At 34.1% G+C, this 25039-nt stretch overlaps 2 protein-coding genes across 2 annotated transcripts; one reads left to right on the top strand and one right to left on the bottom strand.

Annotated features, from left to right (window-relative positions):
- The first annotated feature begins 19270 nt into the window (after positions 1-19270).
- LOC125205243 (carbonic anhydrase 2-like) lies at positions 19271-23605 on the top strand. The gene is made up of 9 exons (XM_048104075.1): positions 19271-19362; positions 19755-19820; positions 20013-20159; positions 20624-20672; positions 20762-20878; positions 20999-21052; positions 21898-21983; positions 23000-23105; positions 23206-23605. Exons 2-9 carry the CDS (start codon positions 19768-19770, stop codon positions 23368-23370), a joined length of 777 nt encoding a protein of 258 aa, XP_047960032.1. The 5' UTR covers positions 19271-19362; positions 19755-19767; the 3' UTR covers positions 23371-23605.
- Positions 23548-25031, bottom strand: AOR (Oxidoreductase, zinc-binding dehydrogenase family protein). The gene is made up of 4 exons (XM_048104074.2): positions 24642-25031; positions 24214-24537; positions 23988-24147; positions 23548-23916 (listed from the first exon to the last, which is right to left on the bottom strand). Exons 1-4 carry the CDS (start codon positions 25014-25016, stop codon positions 23651-23653), a joined length of 1125 nt encoding a protein of 374 aa, XP_047960031.1. The 5' UTR covers positions 25017-25031; the 3' UTR covers positions 23548-23650.
- Between the last annotated feature and the right edge of the window lie 8 nt (positions 25032-25039).

Below are 25039 nucleotides of genomic sequence, written 5' to 3' on the forward strand. Positions count from 1 at the left end.
TTTACTTAGATAAGTGGAAGGTGATGAACGAACAATCCGCACAATCTATCCCGGAATATGGTGACAATTTTACCAAACCATGATATTGAGGTGGCATGTCTGATTATGTGGTGTACAATTCGATCAATATAAGAAACTATGTTGTTTTGAATAAGTGAAAATAATGTTGTTTTATGCGTTATTTGAATTTAAAATTTTCTCATAAATTCCGCTGGAAATCCAAATTGTAGGAATTTCACTACTTTACATAAGTTTGTGAAGATGATTACATTTTAAGTTTATGGAGAATACTAAAATTTAACCAAAATTTATACTAATTTTCATGACTATTAGCATTACTACAAAAACTTATCTTTTCACGCCATAAAAATTGAGACACAATTACTTGCGTCAGGAAGTTTTAAAAAATAACAACACAATTTAGGACGCAAAGGTAAACGTTCCTATTAACTTAATCTTTTGCTTTTTTTGGACGCTAGCTTTCATTTGCGTCCTCTAATTTTAGTTGGAACACCAATAATAATGACACTTTTTAAAGCGTTGGTGGTATATTTGAAAACATAAATTAGTGTTCTTAATTGCATTAAAAAATGTCTTTTAACTTTTTTTTAGTGCATATAAGAAGTTAAAATGCTACTCCCTCCGTCCGCCATTAGGAGTCCCGGTCACTTTTGCGCACCCGTTTTATAAAAATAATAAAAAATAGTTCCAGTGGAGAAATAGTAAAGTAAGAGAGAGAATAATGTTGACAAGAGTCTTCTCAACATTATTCTCCCTTTTAATTGACCATTTCTCCACTTTAACTATTTTTTTTTATCATTTTTATAAAATAGGTGCGCAAAAGTGACCGGGACTTCTAATCGCGGACGGAGGGAGTAATTTATTTCACAAGGAAACACTACTTTGACCTATTTGTAGTTAAGCATGCAATTACCGACGGAGTATTCCGTCGCTACATTTTTTCCTTTACAATCAATGTACTTTCCGTCGGTAAAAAAAATTTACCGACGAGTTCTTTACCGAGGGACATTCGATAAAGAACTCGTTGGTAATTTTTTTTAACCGACAGAATTACCGACGGAAAGTACATTGACTAATTAAAAAAGGAAAAATTTTCCGACGGAATATTACGTCGGTAATTCGTAGAGAAATATTTCCGTCAGTAATTCATACCGAAAATTTTCCGTCGCTAATTTCGTCGGTAAACTGACTTTTTTCTAGTGATGATATTTGAAGTGTTTCACCGTTCGAGAACATCAAACCATGCGATTTCCTGATTCATAACAAGGGTTCAATCTTTATTGCTCTCCTTGTCTCTAGCAAAATTTAAACTCTGAAAACCTTGCGATCATTACCGGATAATTTCCATGGATTTTAAATACATGTAGACGGACACTTGAGTGTCAAATATGAAAATTTAGCATGCCATGTCAATGTGACCTAAAATATTAGTAGTATTAATTTTACAATAAATTAAAATTTGATGATATGATTTACAACGTTTTAAAGGTTTGTAAGATCGAATAAAATCGTGCATTTATTTGAGAAACAGGCCCTCCGGCCATGAACTATATTGACTTCTGTGGTGTCGGTCGGATAATAAAAGGTTTAGTATCCAAAATATATTTTAAAGATTGTGATATTCTATTTTATGCCCAAAAGATTTCAGATTCTGATAAAGGAATAAATCATGATGTTTAAATCCACTATAAAGAAGTATACTTTAATTATATTGTCCTAAATATTCAAACAATCGCTCCACTATAATAGGTTTAGTGGGCCATAATTGCACTCAATTATATTATACTTGTGTTAGCCTTAAAATGAACCAAACCGAAGATTCTAATGGATCAGTTTATGGTACTATAATTTAATTTGACCCTACTTAAGCTATTAGACTATATTAATTTGTTTGATTAATTATCAACTATTGAAGTCTCAAATAAGCACAATGTAACGGCAATCTTTTATCTATACAATAATAAAAATATACAAGACCTGTATAAGTAAATAATATAGAGTTTCTTTCGTATTTAAAAGTAGAACACTACGATTAGGTATTTGACACAGTTTGTGTAACCAGCAAAGACTTAAATTTACGTGGTAGGTAGCAGATGAAATTTTGCTTGATTGTGATACTATAAATGTGACCTGAATTTATTGGGGACAAAAGTCAATTTTGACAAGAAAAAGTAAAACTAAAGAAGAATCAAAGCACATCTAAAAAAGTTGACATTGCCTGGGAGCATCAATATTTGGAGAGAGGTGTCTCGAGCGCGCAGAAACACCTATTAAGACAATAAAAACTGTTAAAATAAATAAAATACATATTAGAAAGTAGTACTAATGCAAAAGACCAATTAGGATATTAAAAAGTGCATTACCCATTCGTGGTCATTATACTCGTGAATTGTTTGGTTTGTAAAATTATATCTTATAATTAAGAGTGAACTATAAAAATAGTTCTTGGACTATGCGTTTATCTCGCCAATAAATCCTGGACTTTAAAAATATCCCCAGACAACCCTAGACTAAGCGTTTATCTCGAAAATGGTCATTTTTCACTGTTTTGTGACGAAAATACCCTTTTAGAGGGTTTTGGAGGGTTAGGGCAATTTTGTCTTTTTACATTTTAAATCTGATATTATTTCAGTTATGTACCAAATCTGATATTGTTTCAAAATTATCATTTTTCTTCCCTTTTGCCATCCTTCACTTTGTTTCTTTATTTCAATAATAGATTTAATTTTATAAAATTAAATTTTAAATTTCGATTTTTAAATATCAATAATTTTTTTAATTATTAAAATTACTATTAAATAATAAATTAATAGTTTTAATCAATATTTGATAATGTCTAAGATTTAATCAATATTTAATAATTTTAATATTAGACACTATCAAATATTGATTAAAACTATTAATTTGTTATTTAATTGTAATTTTAATAATTAAAAAGTTTATTGATATTTAAAAATCTAACTTTAAAATTTAATTTTATAAAATTAAATCTAATATTGAAATAAAGAAACAAAGTGAAGGATGACAAAAGGGAAGAAGAATGATAATTTTGAAATAATATCAGATTTAGTACATAACTGAAATAATATCAGATTTAAAATGTAAAAAGACCAAATTGCCCAAACCCTCCAAAACCCTTTAAAAGGGTATTTTCGTCACGAAACAGTGAAAAATGACCATTTTCGAGATAAATGCTTAGTCCAGGGTTGTCTGTGGATATTTTTAAAGTCCAGGGTTCATTAGCGAGATAAACGCATAGTCCAGGGACTATTTTTGTAGTTCACTCTACAATTAAATACGAAGTACGTTTGATTCATGGGATTGAATCTCACAACTTAATCCTAAATTGATAATAATAAGATAATGATCTATAGTCATCCAACTAAAATAATCTCATTACTTAATCTTAATGATTTAGTCATGACCATCGAACAACACCTCCATATATTATGAGTATCATTCAAGAACGCGTATATAATTTGATATGTATACAACTCGGGGACGTATGTACATGGCCTCCAAAAGGGGGGCAGATGCCTGACCTAAATTTTTTTTATTTATGCTACTTTAACAGTTAATTCAATTTTTTTTTTGAAATATCCTTATTTATGCCTTTTCTTAATTCCTTAAAATATATTTATATATATTTTTGCTTTATCCACTGACTCCGCTGATATAGCTGTGATACATGCTAACTATAGTTAGGTAACCTTATGCATCATAGTGGCGTCACATTTGCATCATAATTCTTATAAATATATAAATAAAACTTTACAAGTAATAATATTGAACAATGTGCTGGAAATTAAAATCTGTTGATCAATTCGATATGGTGTTAGGGCCAGTGCTGTTTAGTGTTTACCAGGTCAATCACCACAAACTTGCATTTTATGAAAAAAGAATATTACTAGATATTGGACTTGTTACCCCACAAATCTGCTAATATTCCGTTGTTTAAACTTCTGTATTTTATGTTTGCTAATATAGGATTGAGTAATTTGTTTTGGCTAAATGTCTAGTCATTTAATTAAGTTTTATGATCAATGCCTGAATCGTAAGCTACACTGATTCTACTTGGATATAGTATGCAATAAGATAAAAATAAATTATTTCCTTTTTATTTTTGGAGAAAAACAACATTTTTGTAATTAATAAATAAACATTCACAGTGGGAAAGCAATGTGAATGATGAATTGAAAGGATTATTTGAATAAATTTTGAAAATCAACTGTTGCCATATGGATATAGTGGAACAAAAATTTATTCATGCATGATTGTATGTATAGTGTATACCATGTGGAGCTAAACAAGGAGCTTGATAATCTACAATAATTTTTTTCCATGAGATCTTGCTCTATCTAAGATATTTGTATCCTCTTGCATTACTTATATTAACTGGAAGTAGATAAATTTGTCTTATGCTTGTCTAAATTAATTTTATTATTAACACTTACTAGAAAACATTATTAAGTACATTTTGTTTTGAGACAAAATTATACTAATATTATTAGCCGTTAGGTTGGTATATATACAGCCTGTAATTTTGTGATATCCACGTGGTACATTTGATTGATGCTCCCTCCGAAATAAAATAATTCAAGAACTATTGGGGAACAATATTATAGTTTCAGTATTATAGGCAATTGATTAACCATGTGACAAATATAATAGGGACACGTTAAGGTGCCACCACCACCTAAAATAATATCAAATAATAATTCTTAGTCAATCATTTATATATGTGGACGAATAATAAGCTGGCACGTGGCAAAAAAGAAAAAAAAATCTGAAAAAGACGGCCAACAATTTGTTGGTCTTTATCCAACAATTTTTCTTGTCTAGCAATATCCGACACACTATACAACAATCTATAGATTGCTGTGTAGTGTTTGTAATATTGCTGTATAAGTGGTGTCACAGTGTCACTTTAAGAGGGGTTGTCATTTTAACACAAACCTACTACAATAAACATATAGATATACGTATTTGGAATTTGCAAGGATTTGAGTTGAGTACAGACAATTATTATAACACTGAAAAAAGTGATTAATTATGTGATAAATTTCAATATTATTAATTATTATTGTTGTTATTTTATATTGTGATAAATGATTGAGAGAAATTATTGAGGCCATTTTCAAGATTCCAGCTCTCATAAAAGAGGAATTTCTGTTCAAACTGGGATCCATTAATAAGTAAAGTTTCTCATATCAAGTGGAACTGCACATGCCGATGATCATAATTATTCCCTCTTCAATCATATTCTTTATAACGACATATCAATATCAATCCATGTTGGATTATAACGTTGAACGCAACCCAATTAATAAATATAGATATAATTAAATTAAACATATGTATGGAGATGTAGCCCACATGATGATAGAGGTCTGGGATGATATCTAACTGAGTTTGATTAACTTGATATAAACAAATGAAGTATGCAGGCATTATTCGAAGATTATAATAAAAGTATGATTCTTTGTACATTTGTTAAATTTCTATAATTTGATCTTAATTTTGTATTGATTTCAAAAGAAATGTTGAGTAGGCTATGAATTGTCTTTCTTGTTCCAATGTATAATATATATAGCCTCGGCGGTCATTGTAGTACTAGTACTCCCTCTGTTCCATGTTAATAGATGCATCTCTTTTCGGCACGTAGTTTAAGAATAATGTGTTAAGTGAATGATGAATAAAGTAAGTGAATGATGAATAAAGTAAGTGAGATGAAGAGAAAGCAAAGTAAAAGTAATGATTATTTTTTACCAAAAATAGAAATGACTCAATTAGAGCATCCGCAATGGTCGGCTAGCGACCGGCTAGCCGATTCGTCGCGCTAGCCGATCGGCTAGCCGAACTATTGCAGTCGGCGACCGCGAAATCGGCTAGCGCTTCGGCGTGGGCTGGCCGATCGGCTAGCCGCCATTGTGGCGGCCCGATCGGCCAGCGCCGATTTTTGATTTTTTTTTCTTTTTTTAAAAAACCTATATAAACGCGATTTTCGTTTCATTTTCATTTGCACCACTTGTTTTAACGAGTTTTCTCACTCTCTAACTTTCTGTACAAGAGCATCATCGAGCGATGGATCACAACAACGAGTCCAGTCCAGCGACGAGTGGATCTCAGACTCCCACGGTACCTGTGGGATCTGGATGGGGGCAGATGGGCCCGGGGTTTAACATCCCTTGGAATCAGATGATGAGGATGATGGTCGGTGCGCCGTGGGGGGCGCAGGGGGGTATGCCGTGGGGCATGCCGGGCGGCGGGCAGGGGAGCGGCGGGCAGTCAGCGCCCAGGTGGGGGGGTATGCCCCAGATGCAGCAGCAGATGATGCTGCAGCAGATGATGGGGATGATGTGGCAAGGCGGGATGCCGGGGGGGATGCAGCACGGTATGCATCCCGGGATGCAGGGGGGGTTTCAGGGGTCACCGGGAGGGGACACGATATATCGGCCGTCGCTTGATTTTTTGACGGCTTCGTCTCACACGTCGACCCCAGTGGAGACGCAGTTCACTGGCGATGACCTTCTGTCATTGCATGATATGGGGATCGATCTCGGGGAAGATGATACTCCCATTCCAGCGAGGCGGGCCGCGCCGAAGAAGAAGACGAGGGGGAAGGGGAAGGGCAAGGCGGTCGGCGAGTCATCGCAGCCCGCTGCCCCTGGCCGGAGGAAGTGGACGGAGGATGAGTACGCCGGGGTGGCCAAGGGGTGGTTGGAGGTGTGCGACGATCCGCTGGTTGCGAACAACCAGCGGGTCGTCAACATGTGGTCGAAGATCAGAGATGCCTATAGGAGGCACTGCCCGCACGGGAAGGACTTCAGCAACGAGGAGGTCCGGAAGGGGTGGGAGCGCACCAGGGCCGCGGTGGGCCGTTTTGCGAATTTGTACGCCAATGCCCTCCATCAGCTCAGAAGTGGGCAGAATGAGGACGACGCCCGGAGGATAGCCGCGAGTCAGTTCCCCTTGGAGGGGAAGTATAAGGAGTTCACCTTCTGGGAGTGCTTCTTGTTGTTGAAGGACTCCGAGAAGTTCCGGGCGGGGTGCGACGTTGGGTGGCCGAAAAAGCAGCGACTGAACTATAGCGGCGACTACAGCGGCAGCAGCGGCGGATCCCACGACCTCCCCCCGGATGCTGAGGAGTTTCCATCCCCTCCTTCATTTACTGGTCGCCCCAGCCCGGTTGGACAGAAGCGGGCGCAGCGGGCTGCGAGGGGCGGATCCCCCCTATCGCCCCGCGAGGTCCAGTCCTCCGCCCTCCCACCCGCTCCACTCGAGTACACTCTCCATTCGCGTAACCAAACGCGGGCTCAGATGTACAAGGTCTTCCAAGAGTGGAAGAACGCCACTGACCCCACGGAGAAGATGTTTCTTCACGAGATGTTCGAGAGCATGCGTGTTGATTTGGAGATCGCGAGGGCACGGCTAGCGGGTTCTGACATGGGCTCAGATACCACGGGTGGCGGCAGCGGCGACGGCGGCGGCGACGGCGATGAGGAGTAGAGAGTGGCGGGGCTCGTGTGTTGAAGCCCTTTTTTTAAAAAAAAAAATCATGTACTTTTTTTATAAAATCTTTGTACTTTTTTTTAATGGAATGGATTATTTTTCCCGTATATGTGTCGTAAATTTAATTTCGTATTTTAATCGTAATTTTAATTCCGTAAATGTAGTATATTTTGAATTATTTTTATTGCGGCTGGCCTATGACTGGCCTATGGCTGGCCTATGACTGGCCTAAGTACCATTGGGGATGTTCTTATATTAATAAGTTTTCAAAATAAAAAAAGGCTCTGTTAACATGGAATAGAGGGAGAGGGAGTACGTAGGGGAATCCAAAAAATTGCAGGACCGAGCCATCAAATTGAAGGTTTCATTTATTTAGGCAAATTGAAAACAACTGGTATGCATTGGCCAAAAAGAAGAGTCTTTCGAACTTAACTTCTACCTTTGATTTAATTTGAGATCATGTTTCTTAATTAATCCATAAATTAGTACTCCCTCCGTCCCGCTTTAGCAGTCCCATTGACTTTTCTGCACTCGTTTTGTAAAAATGATAATAAATAGTTAAAGTGGAGAAATAATAAAGTAAAAAAGAGAATAATGTAGATAAGACTTTTCTCTATATTATTCTATTTTTTACTTTATTATATCTCCACTTTAACTATTTATTATCATTTTTACAAAACGAGTGCAGAAAAGTCAGTGGGACTGTTAAAGCGGGACGGAGGGAGTAATTAGAAGAAAACCGACCTCTTTGCTGTGCCAATCACGTTCATAAAAATCAAACATTGTTAGTTATACGTCTCATATTCAGATTACCAAAAATATCGAAGATATGACTAATTTGACATTAACTTCTTTATGTTGGGAACATATATTCCATATAAATTGAAGAATCGGCACGTGTCATTCATATGATTGAGATTTGAGACACATTTATTAGGAGGCAGAGTGTAATACTGGTGTATAGCATGCATTAACTATTCCCTTAAAAAAACGTGCATTAACTATTAAGTACGAAATCACGTCAAAATCTAACAATTAAGTGGGAATTAAATTGTTAATTTGAATCTCTTACAACATTTAAGTTTCTGATGTGAGTCACGTGACTCCCAGTTATAAATGTACATAAATGGTATATACATAATTGAACTTTTTATATATTTTATATTAAAAATTTATTTAAAAATATTAATTAATTTGTTATAAATTATCTAATATTAGTCAGTAATCATTCTGTAACAATCTAGGAAAATGTTAAAATTTTAAATTATTACTAGTATTTAGGAAAAAATATACTAGTATTTTTTAATTGAATAATGCATAATTATTTCAATCTATTACTCACATTAAAAATTGTCATAAATTTTTCATGTTATTTCTTTTTTATTGTTATACAATAAAAAAACTAATAATAAAACATATGTGTATTTTAATTCAAGTGAATTAAATTTTCTGAGTAATTACATAAATGTACACTTTATTTATGTACATTTATCTTTGTTCTTTTTGAAGTTATACAATAAGTGAGCACGTTTTTCAAAGATAGTAATATATGCACAACAGTGGGTGATGTACAATGCAAAACACTCAAAGGCGAAATACAACAATAAGAAGAAAAAAAGAAAAAAGACGGCCCATCAACCACGAAGCTAGCCCGAAAAAAGAAAGTAACGTAAAAACAAAGCTAAAGAGAAAGCAACCAAAAGCTAGCCAGAATAAACTGCGCAATTAGCGACCAGGAATATCAACAAAGAACCAACGAGATTAAGGCAAACAACAAACGAGGAGCAATAGACTCGTACATCGATCAATATATATCAATTTTTGAGTAACTATTCATCTTTTGTTATGACACAGCTTAAATATTGAAAAGGAAATAACAGTCGAGAGATTATTCATTTATTCTTGCATCTTTGACTCTTTCTTGGAATATGTATATCTCAAATTTGTTCATATTCTCCTGCAATTCTAAAGTTTCATGAAACAATGTTATCATGGAGTATAACTCATTTGTACATATCTGGTCCCTGCTTTAGCCTTGTACTACTTTCTGAAAAATAAAAAATAAAGTTCAAAATAATTAAAGCTACAACTTACAAGAATATAATGGAAGCATGAAATAACAAATTTTCAAAAGTATAAAGCATATTTTAAAGTATAGGGCGTGATGAAACGATGGAAACATATGTATAAGTGGCCACCAAAGGTGTAGTTATCAAACTCGGCTTTTTTAAAATTTATTTAGGTGAATAATAATATTAATATCATAAAAGAGAAAAATTATGTGGCTATATAATCTCATTCATAATGACAACATATTCGAAATTCAAATTGAGTCAATTTGTGCATTAAAGTACGTATGGTGCAAATGGGCGGAAGATCATTAGTGGGAAGAATATTAGCTTATCTATAGTTGGGAAAAAAAAAAAGTTGTAGACGCAATAATTTAGGAAGTGAAAGACAAAAATAGCCATTATAATTTATATGTGCATAAATAAAAATTTAGCCGGACTTTTTTGCGTTATATACTACTCTCGTGTTACGTCATTATAGCATATTTTAGTTCTTGGTAAGGGAAAGCAACATTTGCACATTTAAGTTTTCAAGTCTAGTCACCATTCACTATCTTTTATCTTGGTTCGGTTCTTTTAGAGAAATAGAAATTAGAATACTAATTTATTTTGTTGTACTCACAAGGAACATATTCGCTAGAATTTATGTTAAATCTAGACCTCTTTTATTAGAGTGAGGTGATCGACTTTACAATCGACAGATCGATCGGTTATAAAAAAAAATAATACTCTCATTGTCCCTATGCATTTGAGACAATTCTTTTTTATACTTGCTTGGAAAAATGTTAATAAGCCCATTAAATATGAAACATTAATGAAAGGGAGCAAACCATATCATATGGAGAATGAACAAGAGTTACAAGCATATAAATGAGCTTCTCTAACTCCATTAGTATGAAGTCTTTTGGGGAGTACCCCAAGAGTAAAATCGTAAGGACTTTGCCTAAAGCGGACAATATCATACTAATATCGAGTCAGGGTGTGCACCACCGATATCCAACAATTAAGTTTTTTTTACAGGATTTTATATAGTGTTGTTTTGTGAGTTAATGAAAAGAAATAAAGTAAGAGAGAAGAAAAAAAAAAGAGATTATTGTTTCAATTTTTAAAAATGTTTCATTTTTAATGAGATAATAAAAAAATGTTTTATTTTTAATGGGATAGAGGAGTATTAGTTAAAGTGGAAAAAGAGTAATTAAGAGAGAGAATAATATAGAAAACAAACGAAAATACATGGGTCAAAGTCCGAGTCAGAGCATGGACTCGAGGCATCCGAACTGGACCTCTAACTCCACACATTTCAATATTTATTTTGAAACACAACGCTTGATGTATTGATTTTTCATGACCTTAATTTAAAGTTCCCTTTTCTATGAATAATATTTTAACTAATACCCGATATCATATTATTGGAATACGAAAGTAGAATATTACTCTATATATTTATTTTAGAGCTTACTCGAATTAATTGTGGCTAATATATTTTGCACATTATACACTTTATGTGATGGACTAAGATACACAATGTTTCATTAGATTTTAAATGGGCTTAGCTCAAATGTTATGAATAGGCACAGAACTATTAGTCGTAGGCCTGTTGGGGCAGCTAAGATTTTAAATGGGTTGAGCTCACTGTTATAAATTAGGGCCGTGATCTAATCCATTTCGTAGGCCAGCCTATATATAATCCAGAAACCAACTAATTAATTCGACAAATAAAATAATATGAATAAAAAATCTTGGAGAAAACAAAAAGAACATCATGTAAACGCTGGTTCATAAATCATACTGTAGGTATTTATGAGACAAAGAAAATTACCTTTTTTTGCCTTTCAGAAAATCCATATCACAATAATTTAAGTTAATGTTTCTACTTTCGGGTTAATTGCTAGTACTATTTAGGTTAGTTAATTCAGAATTATAATTTAGGCTTATTCATATTTCACGTATCCCTCAAGATTGAAATTGAATATCTGTCATTGCAGATGGTCCCAATAAATAAATATTTTCCGTGAACTGAAGATATTATATTTGGATTAATGTGATGAAACATTAATATATGCATTAAATCGATGGTTTTGACTTTCCTTTTCCATTTGGCCCAAACAACAAAAGAATATAATTACGACAAAATTTTTCTATTTAATATCCACGGCTGATTCTTCAAAATATAAAAGGCAGAAAAATAGAGAATGGACTTACTCAATGTAAAGAGATTATTTCTTTTAAATATAAACAAAATATATAGATGAATCAAACACTACAAAAAAAAGAGTGTTTACCGAGCACCACTAGCGAGCACCTTCAATTCTGCTCGGAAAATCGTGAGCACTTTAAACTGTGCTCGGCAACATTCCAAGCATAATTGAAGGTGCTCGGCCATATCATGAATGGGGAAGTTAACTTGCGAGCAATACCGAGCGCGGTCAACGTGCTCGGTTTAGCAATTTGAGTCAGGGAAGCGTTGTGCTCGAATATTGCCGACCACCCGAAATATGCTCGCATAATAAATGTATTAGCGAGTACATGATACGTGCTCGGTAAAATATTTTAATGCAACATTCCAGCAATAATAGACGAGGCTTTAATTTATAAATATAGCGAGCACCAAACTTAATATTTATGATGAATGATCCACAAATTTTCACACATGCAAATTTTTCTAGATATTTCTGTATACATGTAAAAAATATTGGCATGTTTGAAAATTTTATTATTGTTAAATAATTATTAATTATACTATATTTTATATAATTGTCGAGCACTTTTAAGGTACTCGGCAATTGCCAAGCACTCCAAAGTTGCTCGGCATTGTATAAAGAGTATTTATAATACTTTTATATAATTCCGAGGACATTTATGGTACTCGGCAATTGTTAAAAAAGTTGATATTTTATGTTCAAAATAGATTTTAATAAATATGGTGAATGATCCACTAATTTTTATACATGAAAAATTTTCGTGATATTTATGTGTACTAATAAAAATATTTGGCATGTTTAAAATTATTATTATTGTTAAATAATTGTTATTTATACTATATTTTATATAAATGCCGAGCACTTTTAAGGTACTCGGCAATTGCCAAGCACTTAAATGGTGCTCGGCTTGTTTAAAACATTCCAGTAATTATATATGCAGCGTGAATGTGTAATTTATATAGATGTAGCGAGCACTATGTCCGTGGTCGGAATATTCCGAGCACGAGACCTATGCTCGGCATTCCTAAAAAAATATTTTCATAAATACTTCAACAATTTTGTAGCATAAAATATACCCTAAAATATATATGCAGTGTTTTTCGAATTCCCAAAAAAATATATATATTCATGAAACATTCCAACAATTTTAAGATATTCTTAAATCTATTACATCAATATATTTCATTTTATTTTTACTGATACAGACGAGCACTATTTATGTGCTTAGCATATTCCGAGCACCACGTATTGGGCTGAATTTAAGATAAACTTGTGCATGATATATTTTTTTTCTATCTTTATCTCTCTTTCTCCCTCTTTTAGTAAGATTACTTACAATCTTAAATATCTTATTTTGTAGTTTAAATTTGATTGTCATTTTGTGTTAATTTGTAGAAATTTGCTAATTGTGAGGCATATGATCAAGACGAGTGTAAAAAGTCTTTTGTTAGCAAGTGTAAACTCAGATACGGGGATTTTATTAGCTATTATAAAAAGAAGACAAAGAAACCTTCTTTTTACACAGATGCCCAATGGGCGAATTACCAGAAAGGCTGGAATTTACCCGAGAGTATTGCAGCTTCTGAGAGGTGCTCTGAAAACCGTAGACAAGGGCTTGAGACTGCACTTGGCACACAGTGTAATGGATCTACATCATTTGCCGAGACAACAGCGAAAACAGTAAAACTTATAATATTTCATTAGTTTGATTTGTTTGTTACTTTTATACTTATGTTGAAAATTGTTTTCAGGCCAAAGAGAACAATGGAAAGCTTCCTCCATTTATGGATTTCTTTCTACAGACCCACAAGCTAAGGAACGGTGATTCACAAGGCAACTTGTGTTCGCAACGTGCTCAACAAATTGTAGTAAGTCTTTTCACAAGGATAATTTATATTTTTTTTTCAAAGGGAAGGTTAAGGATAATTTATATATTTTTTTTCAAAGGGAAGGTTTTTAATCTGTTTCATGCATGGTCAGTTAAATTATGATTTATGATTTATGCATTCACTTCACTGAATGATTTTATGGATGTTTTTATTTAATAACATTGGCTCTAGGTAGTAGCTATTGTGTCCAGCTTTAAACGGAATTCAGTTGAACTTTTTGAAAAACTATAACTAAAACTACTTATCTGAATTAGCATGTCTTTCACTTTGCTATGAGTATTTTTTTTTATCCCAATGACCTTCGAAACTTTGTAGTTATATAGGAACACTATTGAAAACTGTTTTTTCTGCCCAATATTTTCTCCAGAGTCAGACATTTGTTTCTCTAAACATTTTTTTCTAGTGGAATTGAATGGTAATTCAAGCATAATTTTACCCTGCTTATGCACAAATTGTAGCAAAGAAACTTACAGTTTGGATGACAAATTTTAATGCCTCTTTATATTTCGGAACTAAGAGGCGCGTTCTGCTATAGCCTACTGCATGATCCAGCTATAGACAACTGAATGTATGCAATGGTATCTTGATTTGCAATATTTATTAAAGAAATGTTGTTGGAATGCCCTTGTATATTGGAGACTTGGCTTAGTAGTGAACTACTAATTTTTCTCTGCATAGCTAACAATAACTTGATATGTCTCTGTGCAACTATGAGAGTCTGCATATTACTGGTAAAAGGTGAAGCGCATAGGAAATAGAAACACACTTTCAGCAATGCATCACTGCCAGTCATACATCACTGCTAGTCATAGAAACTAAGAGATTGGATTGGTGTTGAATCTTGGTCTTTATTCATTCTGAGTTTTGAGTTTAATCACAGATTTGATTTCTGATTTGATAATGATGGGTTTAATCACAGATTTGATTTCTGAATTTGTAGCTTTATAATGCTGTACAAAATTGTATGATATGATCAGCTTGTTGCTTGTGAGGTTCTCCCTTTGTTGTTACACATTTTTAATGTTTCTCATGTTTGTTTAATGGAAGGATGACGTTATGGCACGGGTTGAAGAACTACGGGCTGAAGGAATAGAGAACCCGGATCATGAAGCCATCTTCTTGGAGCTTTTTGGGAAGGTGAAGAAAAGAAAACAAATTTCTGGTCCGGGCAAACAACAATCATATTCTTCCCATTGGCTACTTACTCATTTGTGGGTTCTAACTGCGTCAATGCTAGCTAGATCGATGAAATGGTCGTGCAACGCGTTAAAAGAATATCGTGATCAAATGCAGCTACAAATTGAAAAGGTGCAAGCCGATTCAGATCGGAAAATTGCACTAGTGCGTGAGGAAGCGGCTAGGAGGGAGCAACAAATGGAAGAACGAATGACGAGCCTTTTAAATGAAAAATTGGGACAATTGAAAAATGTGTAGTTTAGTGGTATTTTGTAAGATAACCTTTATCTTTATATATTTTTGTCAAACAATTTATCTTTTTAATGTTATTTAAGCTTTCTATATTATTTATTTATTAATAGTTTATTAAATAATTAAAATTTTAGAATATATATATATATAAAAATCAGAATAATCAATTTCCCGAGCACATGGCCGTACTCGCTAACATGCTCGAAGTGGTCGGTGCAACTAGTTCTCACTCGAAAGTGCCGAGCACCACTAGGTGCTTGCTGCATTACGAGCACATGTATGTGCTCGCACACCTCTCGAAGTAGGCCGGTGCTTGCTGGTTTCGGGTGTAATCTCCCGAAAGTGCCGAGCACCACTAGGTGCTGGCTGCATTACGAGCACATGTATTTGCTCGCAAACCTGCTCGAAGTAGGCCAGTGCTCGCTGGTTTAGTGTTAACCTCTCGAAAGTGCCGAGCACCACTAGGTGCTTGCTGCATTACAAGCACTCATAGGTGCTCGCCAATGCTGGTAGTTGACCAGTTAGCCGAGCACCAAGAAGCGCTCGGGTAAAAATGCCGACGAAGAGAAAGCCGAGCACCTTAAGTACTCGCGAAGTGCTCGGTAAAGTTGGATATGCCGAGCATATTTCCCTCTTTGCCGACTACTTTGGTGCTCGGGAAAGACCTCCTTTTTTGTAGTGAAATAAAACTATTTTTAAAATCGAATAAGACTTTTATAGTCTTAGCTTGTTTTAAAGTGAAGTCTTATTCACTATAGATACAATTCTTATTTGATTGTATGATGAGTTTTATCGACTTGTAATTATAAATAGAGAGAAAAAGAGATATTTATTTGAGTTTCTCAAAAAGTATTATTTGTAGTAAATAAAAAGTTTTATTTAAATTGTGAAAATATGAAAATGTATTTGTGAAAGAGAGCAAACACTATAAGTAATAATGTTTTTCCAAAAATTTTGTTCCTCATTATCTACTTTACCTACAATTACTTCACTTAGTATAAATTTAAATTTACAAATCAACGTGCCATCTCTTTTTTCTTTTTCCTGATATTTTCTGCTATAAAAAACCTTTGGCAGTTGACTTCACCATTTAATTATTACTATGATAAAAAAATTTCCATCTTCTCCCAATAACAAAAGAGATTTTTTGTACTATCAAAAGTACCTTTTGTATTTTCCTAAAAACTGATTTAGCAATTAATTTTATTTTCCCTTTCAAACAAATAGAAAAGGTCGTAGTAGAATTCAATGAAACAACCAAGTATTCCGGTATATACACATTAGATTAATATTCAAAATTGATTCTCTATATTTGCCCAATTCATTTTTATCATATATAGTTATATACACATTAAGTGAATTAATTTATTATCCTAAAAAATATGTTTTGAGCCACAACGGCCAACTTCGTTTTGACCATATAAATATGTTAATTATCAATCTAATTAATTATTTTAACCTAATTAATTTAATATTTAAAATTCATGTTATTTTACTTACAATAAAAATTAATTTAAATAAAAAGAAATTTTCTTTTAAAATACGTCATGATATAATTTGTGGGATTTTTTTTACTAACTTAAGTATTTTAAATCTTTTAATTTATAATGATAATTAACTCATTAATTTAGTTAATTAGAATGATAATTAATTAACTAATAAGACAAAAGTGCAATTTAATGATTATTCCAAAATATATAATTTAGGTTTAAATTTAAATACTTAATGTGTAAACTGATTTTTTTGAACAAATATAGAGAATCAATATTAGACTTTAATCTTACACACTATATTAAAGTAATTTTCCTCTTTGGGTTGACAAATCGCATCCACATCTGTATTTAATTTTGGATCTTATCTCCATATCACCTGACTACTAATTAATAAAATATGCCATAAATTTTGAAGGAAAATTAGTATTATTGGGAAAGAAGGATAAAGAAGATTGCACTATATGCAATGATGCATCTGTCGTTTACTTTCGATTTCAGTTGTACTATATAATATAATGACAGAACAAATACACTAATTAATTATGAATTTATCCATGTTTAAAAAAAAAATATGAGTATTGCCCAAGGCGGATCCAGAATTTGATAATAAGATAACCTAATCACTAATTATCACCAAAACCCATCGAACAAATGCAGATAATAGTATCACATTGTCGGGTTCGATAACTTTACAATTTCGAAATAATTTAAATAGAAGCATTCTGATAAAAAGTGGTTAGCACACTACAATAATGCGTGTTCCGCCAACATGCACATTTTAAAAGAAAAAATATATGCATAAATGGGTCCTTAATTATAATTTATACATGCCCTCCCCCTTTTGGATTTAAGTCATACTTTTTGTAGAGCACATAAGAATTTTTTTTATAAAACACTAGAATTTGACTAAATTAATGGATACATATAGCTAGGAATGAATATATAATGAAGAAGATAATCAATGATTCGAAAGGTTGGCATTTGACTTGCCCATCTAAAACCCCCACTAGCCACACTATCCTCTCATGACTTAATTAAGCCATCGGAAAGTAGTGATTTTGTTAACTATACTTAACTTTGACGTAGTTTCATTAGTTTTGATTCATTCTCAACCTCAATAAGAGTGTTTAAAACAATTAAATATTAAGTTGTGCGCTCTATAGGGATTAGGAAGAGTTTGTCAAATATATCTACAAATAGAAGTGATTCCAGATATTGTACTATGATGTATTATATAAATTGGATATCACTTTATCGAGTTAATTAATTTAAGTTATGCTTTGATATAAGTAAGAAAATTGATATTGGAGCAAAGGCAATGATCCGTTTTGGGCGGAAGCAGTTCAACATTGGTCCCCACTGCAATAATATAGATAGGCAACGTCAATTAAGTTTGCAGTTTTCTCTTGCAATCTGGCAATTATTGAACAGCTTGGAATTTTCTGTCACTAAATTATATAGTACATAGTAATAAAAGGATAAATTCTCCATCCAATGAAACAGTCCCAAATTCTTTCTTGTTCTTTCAACAGCAACTGTACAAATTTTAAAACTATTGGCAAATTATCAGAAAAATGAGTTTTGGTCAAATTTTGGTTCATCCTGGAAGTCTAAAAATCAGTCGTAAAAATCATGAATTTTAATGTTTTTCTTAATTTTCGTACAATGTCTAATTTAGATGAAATTATATCTAATATAACCAAAAAATTCACAAATACGATACTGTCCGTGAATTGTATCATTTTTCTTACCACTCTTAACAATTAACTTAACCACATCATCAATTTGAAACACGCGGAAGCCAAATTGACAAGTAGAAAATCAAAATATTTCTTTATTAAAAAACTGAAAAAATAAATTAAAAATTAATTTTTTTACATATCACGATAATTATTAATCAGTTCATTAAGGCTTATTTTATTATTTGGTTTTCTCACATATATATTTACTAGTATAGTATTCAGTGACGTAACGATATCATTTATCAATATGGAGAAAACTAAACATATAAAAAAGGTTTATGTGACTTGGCTTGAAATTTGTCGAGAAATTAGAGTACTGTCTGAGATAAAAAAAAAAAAATTACACCATGTCGGTTTTTGTGATTGTTGAGAATTTGTTCAGATACATGTCTACTTTGCTGCGAAAAAAATTAAGTCTATTATTTTGATGATGTACAATTTGTTTCTGAAATTAAAATTGATGAATTTTAATCAATTGATGTAGATCTTCCATATAACATTTCTAAAATATTAGTACAAAATATTGTAAATTGTAAGGTTATTTCCATTTAACTGAATCATAAATGTAATCTGTGAATTGTAGTTACTAATTAATGATTAGTGAATCCTAATTGAGTAAATTATCATCCTCGTACGTAAGTGTTTGAGCAGTTTGTCAGATTTAATGAGAGTTTACAAAATACACATATTAGTGTTGTAGTGACTAGTGAGCATAAATTAGAGTGAAGAAATATAGAAAGCAATCGAGATTAGGAAAATGTAATTAGAAAGAGGAAAAAAATGAGAAAAAGGGTGAGGCCGAGTCGGTCCAGTCCCACACGTTTTGATGTGCTGCTGCCTGCTGCGTTGAATATTCAGTCATCTCTCACTAACCACGGTTAGGCATCATCTAACCATGGTTACTTCTTCACCCATACGCACTACTATAATAGAACAAGATCGGCCTGCCCTTTAGGACGCATTGGTTTATTCCGAGTCAGAGACAAAAGATTTCTCAGGCGAAAAAGGTACGTATCATCATCCCCTCCCCCACGATTCATTATTCCCCTTTTTTTTCCTTCTTATTTCTTCCAATTGCTACCTCCATTCCTTTCCATTTATTTTTAATTCTCACACCGTGAATCCAACATTTAACATGCGATCTCTTGTTTACTCAGTTACAATTATTGTTTTGGGGATTTTCAAAATGTTTAGCATGTTTTTTGGGCGGATCATTGTGATCAGAGGTTGAATACAAAATCTATATTCCAGCAGATTTGTTAATTTCGATTTGACCAACCTGTGATTCTTTTTGGAGATAAAATTGGCGACCTAGCATGCACATTTGATGAATTTAGGCAAGTTTATTTGGATGATGTATTTAGATAAATTGTGGACATTTTTTTTTTGTTTTGTGCAGAAAAGAGAGTGAAATGGCTTTGGAGGTATACGAGGAAGCCATCGCAGGACTTAAGAAGCTTCTGAGGTATTCAATTCTCTTCCGATTCTGGCCTCGGGATTCCCCCACCAGAAAACTAAATTGCGCCTTTCCCGAGGCAGATGAAGCTATCTTCCGCTACGGCCGGATTAGTCGGCCTATAAATCATCAGGAATTTCATTTCAACACCCATTCATCCCTGGGCCCCACCCTGACTGCTTTATTATTTTTGTCCTCCAGTGAGAACGGCGAATTGGAAGGTGCAGCAGCGGCCAAGGTTAAGAAGCTGATGACGGAGCTCTCGGGCGCGGCAGCCTCAAAGGCGGGCTTCGACCCGGTTGCCAGGATTCAGGCCGGGTTCGAGCATTTCAAGAAGGACAATTACGAGTATGTTGACTTTCATTTCAGATTTTTGAGGATAAGATGGAAATTAAATGCGTTTTAAACCATAAAATAATGATAATAAAAAATAACTGCGAGATTCTTGGAGATGTTAATTTACGGTGTTAACCCTATGCTGATCCGAATATTTAATTAATTACCAGGGGCCTTAATTGCGACTTTTTTAGTTAGTTTATTTATTAGGACGTGATGTTTATAAGCATTCATTAGATGGGATCTTTCCACTATTTTGATGGGATTGATTCAAGTGGGAAATGAGTGGTCCTCCTTCATTTGCGCCAATAATTGATAGGTGCAACAAGTAGCGATAACTGATAAGCATTACTCATTTTTTATATCGTAATTACAATCAACTTCCTCGTTAATTCCCTTTGTGTTACGTCATTTGGCATGCTACCATGTCTAGTTTTGATTTTACTAGCACTATTAAACTCAAATTTGTTCCATAGGAAAAATCCTGCTTTGTACGAGGAACTGTCCAAAACCCAAACTCCAAAGGTAATCACAAGATCAAAATTAATGTATACAACAAGACTGGATTATTTGACAGTTTACCATTTAAAATTTGATGTAATGAATAAACGCAGTTTTTGGTATTTGCTTGCTCTGATTCGCGAGTATGCCCTTCGCACATATTGAATTTCCAACCTGGTGAGGCTTTTATGGTGCGGAACATTGCTAGCATGGTTCCACCATATGATCAGGTAAACACCAAACCCAAATAATAATACTACTTTTAATTCTTTAATAAAGTATTCAAGTGTCTTTATCTATTTATTCGTGATGCTTTTCCCAAGTAAGCTAACCATGGTTAATATTTGCAGAAGAAATATTCAGGGATGGGGGCTGCAATTGAATACGCAGTGATTCATCTGAAGGTGGTTATTATTCTTTACTTTTTATATTTTAATTTTACTTCTAAACTTTTAATACTGGAGTCAATTATCTTAGAAAGATGTATCTTTCAATCAAGTATCAATATTTGTGTATAAATTAAAATTTTGGATTAAGTTGCAAAAATCATAAAGTTTGTCTACTTTTTTTTGGGTAGATAAACCTTAATTCTTCTTGGTGTCAACAATTATTTGTACGTGCTTATCTACAACTTAATAAGTTGATAACCAAAAGTAAAAGTTGTGGTTAGTATATGTGGAAAGATGAAAAATTCTGCAGACATATACCACAAACTTCTTAATGGTATTAATATATATATATGTGCCACTTTCTCAGCCACAGGACAACCTAATTCCACAAACACTTTTTTTGCTAGTGTTGTTTTCTCCTTTAGGATAAAGTGTTCCTTAATGTGGAAGTCAAATAGTCATAATTTCCAAAATTCAATCAAAAACTTAAATTTGGCTGTGGGAATCAGTACTAAACAGCTTCAAATTCTCTTTAAGAAAAAGGAAGATCCATCTTATAGTTGAAGGGTGATCAAGTAAATAGTTTTAGGTATATTCTGAATTAAATCGCATAAACTAAACTATTCATCAATCATATGCCAGTACTTTTCGTACCCTTCACCACAGAAGGTGCTCACGCATGTTGAACTAGCTGGGAATAGATTCCTCATCCTCATAATCATTACTTTGTTCAATGATTTAATTTGACTAATATAGACAACGCCAAATGAGTCATTTTATTAGTTGAAAAAATGTTTACTTTAGTATTTATTCTTTGATACATGTGATTTTTATTGATTAGAAGAAATTTGTATTGTTAGGTGGAGAATATATTAGTAATTGGACATAGCTGTTGTGGAGGGATAAAGGGCCTCATGTCCATCCCTGATGATGGGACCACGCAGAGGTTAGTGTTCTGTTATGTTCCCTTCACATCCCTTTGTTATTTTATTACAATGGCCGGATATGATCAATTGCTAACTAATTATCAATCCAAAATTGAGACCAATTTTTAACCATTAAATTAGAAGATCTCGTGGTTGATATTATGCCAAGTATAATATATTTTAAATTTAAATAATTATTAATTAAATTAAAAGGATATTAATGTCAAATCCTATCCTATACATAGTAATTATAACTAATTACTTTCTCTCTCCTCAAAATCATCTCAAATCTTTAAATTTACGTAACATCTCTCAATTTAAATTATTTTTTTGCAAAAAATATATCAAATTAAAGATAATTTAATAAGGATTCCAACGAGATCTCAATTGCATATGTTCCGACGATGTTCGGGTGATGAAATTTGATAAATTATATTTCAATTTTCATACATGTTGATGCTATTTTCAACAAATGCAACAAAAAATCTCAATATATTATAGGCAAAATCTCAATATTATGCATGTCCAATCTCAATAAAAATGTGTTGATATTTTCTTGTCTTTGTGTTGATATTCTAATGTCATATTGTTGATATTTGTAATACACAATGTTGATATAAAAAAAACACTCACGAAAATTATCATATGATAACATAATGACGATATTATCCTTTTGTTGATATTTTGTCTACTATTTAGTGAGATTTGTGAGCTTTAATCTCATCCACTCATTTTAAAATCCAAGGGTGGAGATTTAGTCTTGATTTTGGATTACGATGCTATAAGCATTAGAATAGGACCCTACAGTAGCTTATACAAAAGTATCACTACTTGTACTCGGAATGTGCTTATTTTATGCTTCTTATCCTTTTTTATTGCAATCTTGCCTCATGTCTTATTCTATTGTCTTTGTTGCATACTTTTGTACTTTAATTTCATCCTGCATTTTGTGTTAAAGACGCATAATTTCACCATTAGTAACAAGAAAGGAAATTTTATTACGACTTACTGTATTTTTTTCTGCGAATGGTTGTAGTGATTTCATAGAAGAGTGGGTGAACATCTGTAAGGTGGCTAAGGCGAAGGTGCGGTCCGAATGTAAAGACTTGGATTTTGGCGAACAATGCACTCATCTGGAGAAGGTAACGAATCCTCAACCAGTCATTCGATGCTTTGATATAATGCAAGAGAAAAAGAATCTGATATATATAAACTGGTTATGGTGATGATGATGATGAACAGGAGGCAGTGAATGTTTCTCTGGGGAACCTATTAACATATCCCTTTGTGAGGGAAGCTGTGGTGAAAAAAACTCTGTCGCTTATGGGAGGCCACTACGACTTTGTCAACTGCGCATTCGAGCTCTGGAATCTCGACTTCAACCTTTCCCCTTCTCTCTCACTATGAGCCATACCAACATTAATTCATGCTTTTTGTATATTACTGGCATTTCATCGCCACAGAATAAGGTCTCTTCACTGTAAAATGAGGTTACTTTCTACATTTTTTTTGGTATTTTCCGTTATAGATATAGCCAAGGTCTCGAAACCTTGCAAGTGTGTGCATTGAGTGAAGTGACATGTATTTGAACAATACCAACCTTTCCCTTATTGAAATGGCCAAAAAGGCATGTGAAAGTTAATGTTCTCTGTTCTTATAACTGTGGTGATTTTGATTATATATTAATCTAAGGAATAGGATATATGACCACCTTTCCAGTAGCACGACCGGTTTCCAGATACGAGAAAGCTTCATGAACCTTGTCGAAAGGGAATGGCCCCTTAGGATCCACAATGGCCTTGAGCTTCCCACTCTCCAGATAAGGATTTAGTTTCTTCAGGGTCTCTCCTGTCGAAGTTATCACAAACCTAAAACCGGGTGGCTCGGCCGGGCCAGTTAGGACGACAGCGCTCCCACCTTCCTTCAAAGCCTTAACAGCCCTATCGCCTTGCCCTGTTCCCATTTCCCACATCAGCAATCACCATTTTACTTTGAGACATCCATTTTCAGGTATGTTATCTTACCAACAGTGTCGAAAACTAGATCGAATTTGTCCGGCAAGTCTTCAAAGTTTTGTTTAGTGTAGTCGATAGGCAAATCAGCTCCTAAGCTTGTGAGAAGATCCAGCTTTGGTGTGCTAGCAGTAGCAGCCACTTTCGAAGCGCCAAACACTTGCTTCGCCAACTGATAGGAGAAGAAGAGAGAGTTAGGCAGATTTCAAGAACACTTTTTCTCAGCTCTCATCACTACCTGAATGACGAGGGATCCGACGCCACCGGCTCCGCCAAGAACAAGAATGGATTTGCCCTGGGAAAATGCAGCTCTTTCAAGGCCTTCATAGGCAGTCTCAAGTGCAAGAGGGAGGGAAGCTGCCTCTGCAAATCCAATGTTTTTGGGCTTAAGAGCAACCAGTTTCTCCTCGACGGCGGTGTACTCCCCCAAGGATCCAAACTGTTTAGGCCCCTCCAAGGTATTCTCACTCACATCTGCATAAACTTCGTCTCCTTCCTTCAAATCCTTCACTTCCTTCCCTACTTTCACCACCACTCCAGCAACATCATACCCGGGAACAGTCTAATACGCATTTGGATGAACAAATTATGAATCTATGTTTAACTACAATATCAACAAGCAGAAGCAGAATCATGCTAGTTTCGAAAAGGGGAAAGGAGAGTTACCGGAAGAGGCGAATCAGTGGCCTTGAATTTGCCGGCTCGCCTTTTGGAATCGACAGGGTTGAGAGCAGCGGCAACCACTTTGACCAGAACCTGGTCCTCCTTGATCTCAGGGACTGCGACATTGTTGTCAAGCTTCAACACGTCGACGCCGCCATACTCGGAGTAGGACCATGCCTTCATTTCAGATGGCACGATGGAAGAAGCCGTGGCGGCGGAAGTTGCAGCAGATTGTGAAGCTGCAGATATTCTGAGAGAGGATAAGGTTCTTTGTGATTTGCTTATGGTGATTTTGGAGGAGAATAATGGAGTTTGGTGGAGGGAGAGAAGGGGGTTTCTCAGTTGGAAAGTGGTGGAGGAGGAGAGGATTGAATCCATGGCACCAACTCAATTACCAACTC

This window comes from Salvia hispanica, chromosome 6 (genome assembly GCF_029641045.1).
Source record: "Salvia hispanica isolate PSC_SH4W2 chromosome 6, Shi_PSC_v1, whole genome shotgun sequence".
In the NCBI taxonomy this organism is placed as follows: Eukaryota; Viridiplantae; Streptophyta; class Magnoliopsida; order Lamiales; family Lamiaceae; genus Salvia; species Salvia hispanica.